This window comes from Biomphalaria glabrata, chromosome 6 (assembly GCF_947242115.1).
Source record: "Biomphalaria glabrata chromosome 6, xgBioGlab47.1, whole genome shotgun sequence".
NCBI classification, from domain to species: domain Eukaryota; kingdom Metazoa; phylum Mollusca; class Gastropoda; family Planorbidae; genus Biomphalaria; species Biomphalaria glabrata.
Window position 1 is genome coordinate 20322535 of NC_074716.1, and position 13956 is coordinate 20336490.

At 39.7% G+C, this 13956-nt stretch overlaps 1 protein-coding gene across 10 annotated transcripts in view; it reads left to right on the plus strand.

Moving 5' to 3' along the window:
- The window catches only part of LOC106051067 (uncharacterized), a 124618-nt gene that overhangs the window by 33155 nt on the left and 77507 nt on the right, over nucleotides 1–13956 (plus strand). The window contains exons 1-2 of one of the 10 annotated variants that reach the window (XM_056032756.1): nucleotides 9666–9838; nucleotides 12786–13821. In XM_056032756.1, the coding sequence (XP_055888731.1) occupies nucleotides 13147–13821 (675 nt within the window). In that variant the 5' untranslated portion in view covers nucleotides 9666–9838; nucleotides 12786–13146. The other 9 variants (XM_056032757.1, XM_056032762.1, XM_056032760.1 and 6 more) reach the window with 9 other exon arrangements.

A 13956-nucleotide genomic window follows, 5' to 3' on the forward strand; every position in this document is an offset into this window, starting at 1 on the left:
TCTCTCTCTGTCTCTGGCAACTGTACAGTTTATTTCCCTTTCTAGTACTAGCACTCTCTCTCTCTCTGTATCTGTCAACTGTACAGTTTATTTCCCTTTCTAGTACTAGCACTCTCTCTCTGTCTCTGTCAACTGTACAGTTTATTTCCCTTTCTAGTACTAGCACTCTCTCTCTCTGTCTCTGTCAACTGTACAGTTTATTTCCCTTTCTAGTACTAGCACTCTCTCTCTCTGTCTCTGTCAACTGTACAGTTTATTTCCCTTTCTAGTACTACCACTCTCTGTCTGTCTCTGGCAACTGTACAGTTTATTTCCCTTTCTAGTACTAGCACTCTCTCTCTGTCTCTGGAAACTGTACAGTTTATTTCCCTTTCTAGTACTAGCACTCTCTCTCTCTGTCTGTCTCTGGAAACTGTACAGTTTATTTCCCTTTCTAGTACTAGCACTCTCTCTCTGTCTCTGGAAACTGTACAGTTTATTTCCCTTTCTAGTACTAGCACTCTCTCTCTGTCTCTGGAAACTGTACAGTTTATTTCCCTTTCTAGTACTAGCACTCTCTCTCTGTCTCTGGAAACTGTACAGTTTATTTCCCTTTCTAGTACTAGCACTCTCTCTCTCTGTCTCTGTCAACTGTACAGTTTATTTCCCTTTCTAGTACTAGCACTCTCTCTGTCTCTGGAAACTGTACAGTTTATTTCCCATCCTTTCTAGTACTAGCACTCTCTCTCTCTGTCTCTGGAAACTGTTATTTCCCTTTCTAGTACTAGCACTCTCTCTCTGTCTCTGTCAACTGTACAGTTTATTTCCCTTTCTAGTACTAGCACTCTCTCTCTCTGTCTCTGTCAACTGTACAGTTTATTTCCCTTTCTAGTACTAGCACTCTCTCTCTCTGTCTGTCTCTGGCAACTGTACAGTTTATTTCCCTTTCTAGTACTAGCACTCTCTCTCTGTCTCTGGAAACTGTACAGTTTATTTCCCTTTCTAGTACTAGCACTCTCTCTCTGTCTCTGGCAACTGTACAGTTTATTTCCCTTTCTAGTACTAGCACTCTCTCTCTCTGTCTCTGGCAACTGTACAGTTTATTTCCCTTTCTAGTACTAGCACTCTCTCTCTCTGTCTCTGTCAACTGTACAGTTTATTTCCCTTTCTAGTACTAGCACTCTCTCTCTGTCTCTGGCAACTGTACAGTTTATTTCCCTTTCTAGTACTAGCACACTGTCTCTCTGTCTCTGGCAACTGTACAGTTTATTTCCCTTTCTAGTACTAGCACTCTCTCTCTCTGTCTCTGTCAACTGTACAGTTTATTTCCCTTTCTAGTACTAGCACTCTCTCTCTCTGTCTCTGTCAACTGTACAGTTTATTTCCCTTTCTAGTACTAGCACTCTCTCTGTCTGTCTCTGGCAACTATACAGTTTATTTCCCTTTCTAGTACTAGCACTCTCTCTCTGTCTCTGGCAACTATACAGTTTATTTCCCTTTCTAGTACTAGCACTCTCTCTCTCTGTCTCTGTCAACTGTACAGTTTATTTCCCTTTCTAGTACTAGCACTCTCTCTCTCTCTGTCTCTGGCAACTGTACAGTTTATTTCCCATCCTTTCTAGTACTAGCACTCTCTCTCTCTGTCTCTGTCAACTGTACAGTTTATTTCCCTTTCTAGTACTAGCACTCTCTCTCTGTCTCTGTCAACTGTACAGTTTATTTCCCTTTCTAGTACTAGCACTCTCTCTCTCTGTCTCTGGAAACTGTACAGTTTATTTCCCTTTCTAGTACTAGCACTCTCTCTCTCTGTCTGTCTCTGGCAACTGTACAGTTTATTTCCCTTTCTAGTACTAGCACTCTCTCTCTGTCTCTGGAAACTGTACAGTTTATTTCCCTTTCTAGTACTAGCACTCTCTCTCTCTGTCTCTGGCAACTGTACAGTTTATTTCCCTTTCTAGTACTAGCACTCTCTCTCTCTGTCTCTGGCAACTGTACAGTTTATTTCCCTTTCTAGTACTAGCACTCTCTCTCTGTCTCTGGCAACTGTACAGTTTATTTCCCTTTCTAGTACTAGCACACTGTCTCTCTGTCTCTGGCAACTGTACAGTTTATTTCCCTTTCTAGTACTAGCACTCTCTCTCTCTGTCTCTGTCAACTGTACAGTTTATTTCCCTTTCTAGTACTAGCACTCTCTCTCTCTGTCTCTGTCAACTGTACAGTTTATTTCCCTTTCTAGTACTAGCACTCTCTCTGTCTGTCTCTGGCAACTATACAGTTTATTTCCCTTTCTAGTACTAGCACTCTCTCTCTCTGTCTCTGGCAACTATACAGTTTATTTCCCTTTCTAGTACTAGCACTCTCTCTCTCTGTCTCTGTCAACTGTACAGTTTATTTCCCTTTCTAGTACTAGCACTCTCTCTCTGTCTCTGTCAACTGTACAGTTTATTTCCCTTTCTAGTACTAGCACTCTCTCTCTCTGTCTCTGGAAACTGTACAGTTTATTTCCCTTTCTAGTACTAGCACTCTCTCTCTCTGTCTGTCTCTGGCAACTGTACAGTTTATTTCCCTTTCTAGTACTAGCACTCTCTCTCTGTCTCTGGAAACTGTACAGTTTATTTCCCTTTCTAGTACTAGCACACTGTCTCTCTGTCTGTCTCTGGAAACTGTACAGTTTATTTCCCTTTCTAGTACTAGCACTCTCTCTCTGTCTCTGGAAACTGTACAGTTTATTTCCCTTTCTAGTACTAGCACACTGTCTCTCTCTCTGTCTCTGTCAACTGTACAGTTTATTTCCCTTTCTAGTACTAGCACTCTCTCTCTCTCTGTCTCTGTCAACTGTACAGTTTATTTCCCTTTCTAGTACTAGCACTCTCTCTCTGTCTCTGGAAACTGTACAGTTTATTTCCCATCCTTTCTAGTACTAGCACACTGTCTCTGTCTCTGGACACTGTACAGTTTATTTCCCTTTCTAGTACTAGCACTCTCTCTCTCTGTCTCTGGCAACTGTACAGTTTATTTCCCTTTCTAGTACTAGCACTCTCTCTCTCTGTCTCTGTCAACTGTACAGTTTATTTCCCTTTCTAGTACTAGCACTCTCTCTCTGTCTCTGGCAACTGTACAGTTTATTTCCCTTTCTAGTACTAGCACTCTCTCTCTCTGTCTCTGGCAACTGTACAGTTTATTTCCCTTTCTAGTACTAGCACTCTCTCTCTCTGTCTCTGGAAACTGTTATTTCCCTTTCTAGTACTAGCAATCTCTCTCTCTGTCTCTGGAAACTGTTATTTCCCTTTCTAGTACTAACACACTGTCTCTCTGTCTCTGTCAACTGTACAGTTTATTTCCCTTTCTAGTACTAGCACTCTCTCTCTGTCTCTGGAAACTGTTATTTCCCTTTCTAGTACTAGCACTCTCTCTCTGTCTCTGGAAACTGTTATTTCCCTTTCTAGTACTAGCACTCTCTCTCTGTCTCTGGAAACTGTTATTTCCCTTTCTAGTACTAGCACTCTCTCTCTGTCTCTGGAAACTGTTATTTCCCTTTCTAGTACTAGCACTCTCTCTCTCTGTCTCTGGAAACTGTTATTTCCCTTTCTAGTACTAGCAATCTCTCTCTCTGTCTCTGGCAACTGTATAGTTTATTTCCCTTTCTAGTACTAGCACTCTCTCTCTGTCTCTGGAAACTGTTATTTCCCTTTCTAGTACTAGCACACTGTCTCTCTGTCTCTGGCAACTGTACAGTTTATTTCCCTTTCTAGTACTAGCACTCTCTCTCTGTCTCTGGAAACTGTTATTTCCCTTTCTAGTACTAGCACTCTCTCTCTGTCTCTGGAAACTGTTATTTCCCTTTCTAGTACTAGCACACTGTCTCTGTCTCTGGAAACTGTTATTTCCCTTTCTAGTACTAGCACTCTCTCTCTGTCTCTGGAAACTGTTATTTCCCTTTCTAGTACTAGCACACTGTCTCTGTCTCTGGAAACTGTTATTTCCCTTTCTAGTACTAGCACTCTCTCTCTGTCTCTGGAAACTGTTATTTCCCTTTCTAGTACTAGCACTCTCTCTCTGTCTCTGGAAACTGTTATTTCCCTTTCTAGTACTAGCACTCTCTCTCTCTGTCTCTGGGTTAGAAATAAATCTTTTGTGGCGCCATTGAAGGAAGAGGAAGAATGCGTAAGAGTTGTTTTTGGTGAAGTAAATGTGTGTGGGTGTGTCTGGTATACATAAATGTGTGTGTTTCTGGTATACATAAATGTGTGTGTGTCTGGTATACATAAATGTGTGTGTTTCTGGTATACATAAATGTGTGTGTGTGTGTCTGGACATAAATGTGTGTGTTTCTGGTATACATAAATGTGTGTGTTTCTGGTATACATAAATGTGTGTGTTTCTGGTATACATAAATGTGTGTGTTTCTGGTATACATAAATGTGTGTGTTTCTGGTATACATAAATGTGTGTGTGTTTCTGGTATACATAAATGTGTGTGGGTGTGTCTGGTATACATAAATGTGTGTGTTTCTGGTATACATAAATGTGTGTGTTTCTGGTATACATAAATGTGTGTGTTTCTGGTATACATAAATGTGTGTGTTTCTGGTATACATAAATGTGTGTGTGTATCTGGTATACATAAATGTGTGTGTGTTTCTGGTATACATAAATGTGTGTGTGTGTCTGGTATACATAAATGTGTGTGTGTTTGGTATACATAAATGTGTGTGTGTTTCTGGTATACATAAATGTGTGTGTGTTTCTGGTATACATAAATGTATGTGTGTGTGTCTGGTATACATAAATGTGTGTGTGTGTCTGGTATACATATGTGTATATATGTGTGTGTGTTGCGTGCGCATGTCTTCTATGAGAAAGTTGCTTGACTCAGATTTAAGATCTTGTTGATATCTATATTTATAATTATCATGGGCGTAGCCGGGGGGGGGATGTTTGGGGTTCAACCCCCCCCCCAAATGAGATCCCCCCTGCGGGGGGGGGGTGTCGGAGTTTAGTGACTGATCTTTGGCTTTAATTTTGTTTAATTTAGGTGAAATTTTAATACTAAACCATCACTTGCCCTAGTACAGCCAAGGGAGTTTTGAGTTTAAAACCCCCTACCAGGGGATTTTGAGTTGAAAACCCCATACCAGGGGGCTTTGAGTTTGAAACGCCTACCAAGGGGTTTTGAGTTTGAAACCCCCTACCAGGAGTTTTGAGTTTAAAACCCCCTACCAGGGGGTGTTAAGTTTGAAAACCCCTACCAGGGGGTTTTAAGTTTAAAACCCCCTACCAGGGGTTTTGATTTTAAACCCCTTACCAGGGTTTTGAGTTTGAAAACCCCTACCAGGGTGTTTTAAGTTTAAAACCCCCTACCAGGGGGTCTTGAGTTTGAACCCCCCTACCAGGGGTTTTGATTTTGAAACCTCCTACCAGGGGTTTTGATTTTAAAACCCCCTACCAGGGGGTCTTGAGTTTAAAACCCCCTACTAGAGGGTCTTGAGTTTGAAACCCCCTACCAGGGGTTTTGATTTTGAAACCCCCTACCAGGGGTTTTGATTTTGAAACCCCCTACCAGGGGTTTTGATTTTGAAACCCCCTACCAGGGGTTTTGAGTTTGAAAACCCCTACCAGGATGTTTTAAGTTTAAAACCCCCTACCAGGGGGTCTTGAGTTTGAAACCCCCTACCAAGGAGTTTTGAGTTTGGCATTTAAATCCTCCTCTTCTATAAAACAAAAAAAAATGCTAACGACAATCCCAAAATTCCAAGAGCACATCTAAGGAAGATTTTGATTTCAAACCCCTCTCTAAAATTTACGATAAACCCCTCTTCAATATAAAAACGTAAATTACACACTCAAAATTGTATGAGCGTAGTCAAAGGGGGTTTTGAGTTTAAACCCCTCTTCAACTGGGTTTGAAGCTAAAAATACATCTTCAACATTTAAAAAAAGCAAATTACGCACTCAAAATGCTATGAGCATAGCCAAAGGGGTTTTTAGTTTAAACCCCCCGCTAGCGGGGTTTGAACCTAAAAAATAAATCTTCAAAATTAAAAAAAAAAAAAATTTCACTATTAAAATGTTATGAGCGTAGCCAAGCCTATTGGGTATTTTGAGTTTAAATTTCCCTTCAGAGGGGTTTGATGCTAAAAAATACCTCTTCAATATAAAAAAAAGCAAATTACACACTAAAATTCTTTGAGCGTAGCCAAGACAATGGGGGGGGGGGTGAGTTTCAACCCCTCTCCTCCAGATGGCTTTTTTAAAAGTTCAAAACCACTCAAGATAGTTTTGAGTTTAAAATCCTCTTACAGAGCGTTTTAAGGTTGAAAACCTCTCTCTTAAATATTATTTCTAAAGCAAACTACAGTCACCAAATTATATGACCGTAGCTAAATGTGGTTTTGAATTTAAAAAAAAAACAACTCCAGATATATTTTAGTTTACCCCCACCCCCCCAACAGATGATTTTGACGATAAAACTTCCCTTTTCGATATAACATCTAAAGCAAAATAGTCACCTAATTCCAAGATCGTAGTCAAGAGAAGTTAAACATGCCTACCAGTGGCTGGGCTCCATTAATAAAGTGCAATGAAATTGAAAAGCACTAAATGTGGCTCAACAAAGATGGCTAAGACAGATTTTAGGAGTCAGTTATAGAGATCGGGTCTCAATCAAGGAAATCCTATGACAAATTGGGAGTCGACCCCTTAGTAAGATTGTGACAGAGCGTCACATGAGGTTTGCGGGACTTGTTCTCCGACAAAATGAAATAAGCATAATAAGAGTTGCGATGACATCCTAGTACAACTTGGTGCCACACTTTCATGGAGGTCCTCAGAGCAGGTGGGAAGAGGCTTTAGACATTGCCAGTGTCAGATTTTTGTGGAAAAAACTTGCCAGCAAATGCGCCGAACGACGCGGAAGGGTCTAAGTCAGTAAGAAAAGCACATTAGGTTTTTGAAATAAAACTTTTTAATAGCAAAATAATGCATTGTAGGTACCTCAGAATATGCATTTAGTTGGCTTTCAATAACAGAAATAGTGCTTGGCGGCGGGGCTCCGTCCTGCGTTGGGGGAGCTCTCAGTGCTCCCCCAGACCCCTTGCTGTCAAGGGCGAGGAGTCTACAATTTTTTTCACTAACTCCATGAAGAACCTATTCTAGGGCACAATAAACGTCTTCCAAAAGAACGAAGCGTCAGAATGTAATAGAGATTAAATATGTACACACACACACACATTCATCCATAGAAACATATATATATATATAAAAATTATCGGGGGGGGGGGAGCGGTGGGAGGGGGGATAAAAAAATCCCCCCCCTAACTCCCCTTCCCGAAAAAAAGTCCTGGCTACGCCCATGATAATTATATATGTTTCTATTTCCAGTCATGTCTTCCACCAAAATACCGCTGATGGAAGTTTGCTGGCGACATTCAGGAGGCCTGACGTCACTGGGGGTGTCACTCTTGAGGAAATAGTATCAATGTTGGTAAGTAAGCCTATGTATCGCCCTTGAACTGAAGATTAAATTTCTCTGGTTGGGAGAGCCTGCTGAGATTATCCGAGCCGTAATCCTTTTTGTTTGAAAAGAAAAAAAATACACGAAGAAATTCACTTCAATATCATTTCAATCAGTTTTGATGCAAAGTAACAAAAACATTCGATAATTCCATTTGTTTGTTCAATATACAATGATCAGATAATAAATCAAATAATGAAACACACACACACAGGCACTACTCCTCCTTCAGGAACCCCGTGATCCTTATGAGAAGAATATATATATATATATCCCCTGCTCGATATCAACAAAATTAATTAACTACCACTATTTAATGAACTCATTTGTTACATTTGATTGATTCATGTTTTGTTTCGGACAATGAAATATAGCACAAAGTTTCAAATTGCTCCGGGACTGGGAAGTGGGAGAAATAACGTGTTCACATTTATACCAGACAGAAAGAGGTCATATGAGGTTTGTACAAATAAAACCTCTAGTAATCTAGATGTATAGGTGTTACGCAGTGTGTGTGTGTGTGTTTGTGTGTGTCTATGTGACAGTGGAAAGAGGTTAGCGATTGGTTGTGAATGATGCAACATAGATGGCATTGTCGTCATTTCGTCTTAGTTAAGGGAGACGACTCCAGAACGTGAGATTGAAAGTTTGGGCTATTGTAATGAGTTAGATTTGGTTCAAAGATATTATTACTCAAGTCTACTCCATTTATTTCATTGGATCCCAAGTTGATTTGGTCTACATTATAAATACAGTTCTATTTAGTCTTGTTCACAAAGGGAAGTTACTCAAGTCATTTCAAGTGTTATTAGTTCAGATCTATTACGTCTACAATGGTTAGGTTGTCTACCAGCAGTTTGGTGCTACAAGTCAACGACCGGTAAAACAATAGGTTTTGTTACAATGGCATTGGGTGGTATTTCAATATCTGTCTGTTTCAAAGTTCAATCTGATGAGCCACTAGTCTGCCAGGGCTCCTGTAGAAATAAGCGAGTTGAAGTAGTGGAAGTTCTTAAAATGAAAACATAGAAATAGAGAGCACACACTGTCAAGCAATACTAGACTCCAGAATTCAAATTGAAGAACACATTCATAGAGGTAAACTTATCTCCCTACGCTATGGTACATTCATAGAGGTAAACTTATCTCCCTACGCTATGGTACATTCATAGAGGTAAACTTATCTCCCTACGCTATGATACATTCATAGTGGTAAACTTATCTCCCTACGCTATGGTACATTCATAGAGGTAAACTTATCTCCCTACGCTATGGTACATTCATAGAGGTAAACTTATCTCCCTACGCTATGGTACATTCATAGAGGTAAACTTATCTCCCTACGCTATGATACATTCATAGAGGTAAACTTATCTCCCTACGCTATGATACATTCATAGAGGTAAACTTATCTCCCTACGCTATGATCCTATCACTTTCTCATTTTATTTGTGTGTTGTCAGGTAAAAGAAATAATTGTGCAACATTTTAGCTTGATCTGAGATTGGGTGTCAGAGAAATAAGAATAATCGCCGCAAGATTGATTTTGTCGTCATTTCTCTAGTACCTTTACTAACCTCGCTATATCTCATTCAACTGAAAGCAATACTTATAGGCCTACTCAATAGATCCAATCTATGTAAACATGTAGATCTAGGTCTAGACCTTTAGCAGGCAAAACTGTTGAGCGGCAGTTGAGCCAATAATTACTATTTCTCTCGCTCTCTCCCCCCCCCCTTTTTTTTTTCTTTCTCTCTCTCTTCCCTGTCTGAATGAAAAGACACTTATCTTTTAAAGCATAGCTCTAAGTCGTACCTAGCTATCTGAATGTTGTTCTCTCTCTAGAGCTAGGTGTGTTCACTTCATAGAATCGAGTTTGCTTTTAAACTTGTTGCCGCTGGGGTACAGTGTCTTTCTAAACAACTGGAGTTGACAAGCAGAGCGCAGTGGGGACACTGGCCCCGTTTGCTGTGTGTGGAGGACACCGAGCTGTGCCCTACATACCAAAAACGTTAAGGGTAGATAAATGTGTTAACCCGCGACCGGGATTAGAGTGGTGTGCCCATAGAAGATGCACCGGTGACACCGGTCTGCTGTGATCTCCCCTTGTTAGTCTATCACTCCCCGAGAACTGGTACAAGTATCTCAAGGGATGCAACCAATGCAAGTGATTTTCGTGAATTGGATTTTGTGTTGGGATGTGTTAGTCCGCGCTGGCTAGTGTAGAGACGGGGTTTTTTTTTTCACTTTCCTGTTCTTGTGTGTGCTTCAAGTATTCCATTATTTATTGGGAAAGATCTAACGCTACGAGGCTAATGATTATTAGACTCTCTTTGTTGTCACTGAGTTAGTCAAATAGACTCATCAACTCATTTAGATATCTAGATCTATATTTAGATTCTAGGTCTACTTCTACATACATCTCTAAGTCCAGACTTAGAGATTAATTTCATTAAAGTTAATTTTAACTTATTAATTTTTAAAAAGTTAGTGTATAGTTAGTTGTTAACATTTTGATGCAAATCTACGATTTGAGCAAGACCACAGTGCAGGTTTGACTCAAGTGGACTATTTAGTAGACTGTGACTTCTGTAGACCTATCTAGATCCAGATGTGTTCTATAAATATGTTTAATACTTGCGTTATAGTCCTACATCCACGATACATCACTTCATCAATTTCTAAAAACTTTCAGCTCTAGACTCTGCTCTCTTTCTATATACACATCGTATGAGAACTACATCACACTAGAGTTTATTCCCTGTGTGCAATAGAACTAAATTACATTTTGAAAGTAGACAGAATCAAAGTCAAAGATTTTACTACTAAAGAATGACAGATGACTCCAGAGATCCACATAGCTTCTACGTTAATTTTTTATACTTCGCACTAGATAGTAATTAATCCAACACACATACACATTAAAGACAGAGCCAGGGTCAGACTTCTACAGGTAAATACTAAAGTGTATCACGGATGAATGTAAACCAGTCGACAAATCTTAAGAGTGGATTGTAGAACTTTGGGGGACAACTAAACAGAGAAAAACAATAGTAGCAATAGGCCTAGCAGAATACGTTGGAAAGATCATGTTTTGTTAGACTAGGCATTGTTTACTTGGTGAACTAAATATTCTGTGGCGCTGTTTAGCTTGGTAAACCAAGAACCTCCCCCCCGCCACCGTCCGACTATTGTTTAACCTGTTAAACTCAGAGCCCTTCCCTTTCATGGCTACAATGTATCAGCCTGTAGTGATGACTGTTGAAGTACGATAGACGGCTATGTCAAATTGATTCATTGTAACATGGCCACCTAATGCCAGTTTGTCCATAAATACTCTGAATTATATATCCTTTAATTATTCCTTGTAATTAATCTAATAATTATAGAACTAAATCTAAGTTTGTTTGGCCACAACATTTTGTTTGTCAATAGACGTCTGTGATTTACATAATCATCATTCATTATGGTTTCTTTCTTCTATGTTTTCGTCTGGTAGTGTAATACTGATGTACTCTCTGTGTTTCATTAGGCCAGTGTATCTTCGTATCATTCTAAGGAATGCAATAACAAGAGTCTGTTGTGACCAACTCGAAATATTAATAGTATGTTGTGACCAACTCGAAAGTTATACAATAGCATGACTAACACGGCTTTCAGTTCAATGACTCTGTAGCACCATTGAAAACTTACTGGAGGTCGAGTTGTAAAAGTAATTTCACTAAATGACTAAATCTTCTGTCATTCTGCCGAGTTCTGTCATTGTCAGTCGATCCTGTCTGCAGGTCATCTCTTTGTTGCTACTGTGTATTGGAAGTAGTGTACATTCACACGTGATCAAGAGACGAAGTCTTGCCAAACAAGTCAACCGTCTTCAGATTTCTTTTCTTTGAGATTAGTTTTCTGTTGTGTTTACGTTTTATAGTCCAGTCTTGTATCGATTTTATTGATAGATCTAGATCTAGATTTTCTGATTTGACCTCAACACCAATCAAATAACGATTTGTTGATCAACACCATGGAACGTTGAATTGAGTATCGTTGTCTTCGATCTGTATCTTCCAGTATCCTTATCTTCAAGTATCTGTATCTTCCAGTATTTTTATCTTCAAGTATCTGTATCTTCCAGTATCCTTATCTTCAAGTATCTGTATCTTCCAGTATTCTTATCTTCAAGTATCTGTATCTTCCAGTATCCTTATCTTCAAGTATCTGTATCTTCCAGTATCCTTATCTTCAAGTATCTGTATCTTCCAGTATCCTTATCTTCAAGTATCTGTATCTTCCAGTATCCTTATCTTCAAGTATCTGTATCTTCCAGTATCCTTATCTTCAAGTATCTGTATCTTCCAGTATCCTTATCATCAAGTATCTGTATCTTCCAGTATCATTATCTTCAAGTATATGTATCTTCCAGTATCCTTATCTTCAAGTATCTGTATCTTCCAGTATCCTTATCTTCAGTATCTGTATATTCCAGTATTCTTATCTTCAAGTATCTGTATCTTCCAGTATCATTATCTTCAAGTATAAGTATCTGTATCTTCCAATGTCCTTATCTTCAAGTATCTGTATCTTCAAGTATCTGTATCTTCCAGTATCCGTATCTTCAAGTATCTGTATCTTCCAGTATTCTTATCTTCAAGTATCTGTATCTGCCAGTATTCTTATCTTCAAGTATCTGTATCTTCCAGTATTCTTATCTTCAAGTATCTCATTCTTACAGTATCTGTGTCTTCCAGTGTCTGTACCCGCCATTATCTTTATCTTCCTGTATCTGTATCTTCTTGAATCTGTTACTGTATCATCCAGAACCTATATCTTCCAGTATCTGTTACTGTATCTTTCAGTACCGTATTGTCCTGTATCTGTTACTGTATCTTCCTCTTTTTGTATCTTCCGTTATCTGTATATCCCAATATCTGTATCTATTACTGTATCTTCCAGTACCTGTATCTTTCTGTAACAGTATCTCCTAGTATCTGTATCTTCCAGTATCTGTATCTTCCAGTACCTGTATCTTTCTGTAACAGTATCTCCTAGTATCTGTATCTTCCAGTATCTGTATCTTTCTGTAATAGTATCTCCTAGTATCTGTATCTTCCAGTATCTGTATCTTCCAGTATCTGTATCTTCCTGTAACTATCTCCCAATACCTGTATCTTCCTGTATCCGTGTCTTCTAGTGTTACACGATTCGAGTTTATATTAATTATTTTCTGTCATTCTGAATATTAAGTTTGAGTGCAGGGTTTCCCATGACTACATATATCACAGCTCTAAATATCTTATAGGTGTCTTCTCCAAACAGATCATTATACATTCTGAAAGTGTTTATATACTTATTTCAATATATAATCTCTACTCATACTTAAGACGGGCTCAAAAAGGAACTAGTATAACTCTGAAAACTTGTGATAATAGTGTAACATTGAGTAAAATGTAACTGATCAGCAGTATCGAAGGAGCAACTTGTTTCTGTATCATTATTTGATATGGATCAATGTTTAAACCAATCGTATTCGATTTCGTTGAACACACGAGCAGGAGTAAATTCTGTATGAAGTCACACTTTCAGGATGAGTGACTTAGACTATGATTGACTTTAGGGTACCATAGCTGCGCTGTGACCCACTGGCATGATGTAGTCTAAGTATGGCCTTCTTTCAGAGGTACCAGTCTGCGCCCACTTTGTTAGCCGTTGGGGATAACACGTACGTGGTGACGGGGCTCAATCCAGAGTTTGGTGACGACGATGGCTCTGACGGCGACGAATCCGTTTATTCCGTCAAGGTTGTGGAGGCTAATAAGCCTTCTTTGGATGTGTCCCCTGGGCAGCAGGAAGTCACCCTTAGAAAGAAACGGCAGGCGCCTCTACCTCCGCTTACTTCCACGGCGGAACCAACTAAGCAATTGCTCCGATCGATCAATTCCACCGACTCATCCGATAATCAGAGCCCTAACACTTCCACGGAGAGCGACAGCCTGCCCGCGTTATCTCGGAGCTCCCTTCAACTCTCCGACTCTGACCAAAACACTCTTACCCCACAAAAAGAGCGCTCCAGATTTCACAAGTTTCGGTACGCGCTCCGCTCACCACAAATCGGCCGGAGCAGGTCCAAGAAGGAAAAGCGCGAGTTCAGCAGATCGATGACGATCAGATCAATCGCTGAAGACGAGTCCAGTGTGAAGAGGAGGAACAACGCCAGCGACTCGGAAAAGTCGTCTCCCAAGTTTCGACAAGGGGAGGCCATGGATCCAGTAATAACAATGTCCAAGTGGATAATAGCTGTAGGCTGTGATGATGTTGAGACCGAGCAAGATTTTGAGGTAAGTGTCTATTGCCAATAGTTCTTACAGCCCAGGACTCGATACGAGCTCTGTTAAGCCAATCATAGACTTGATCTAACATAGTTTGACCTGGTTTTCAGACAAAACATTTGGGGTAGAGACTAAGAGTTAGAA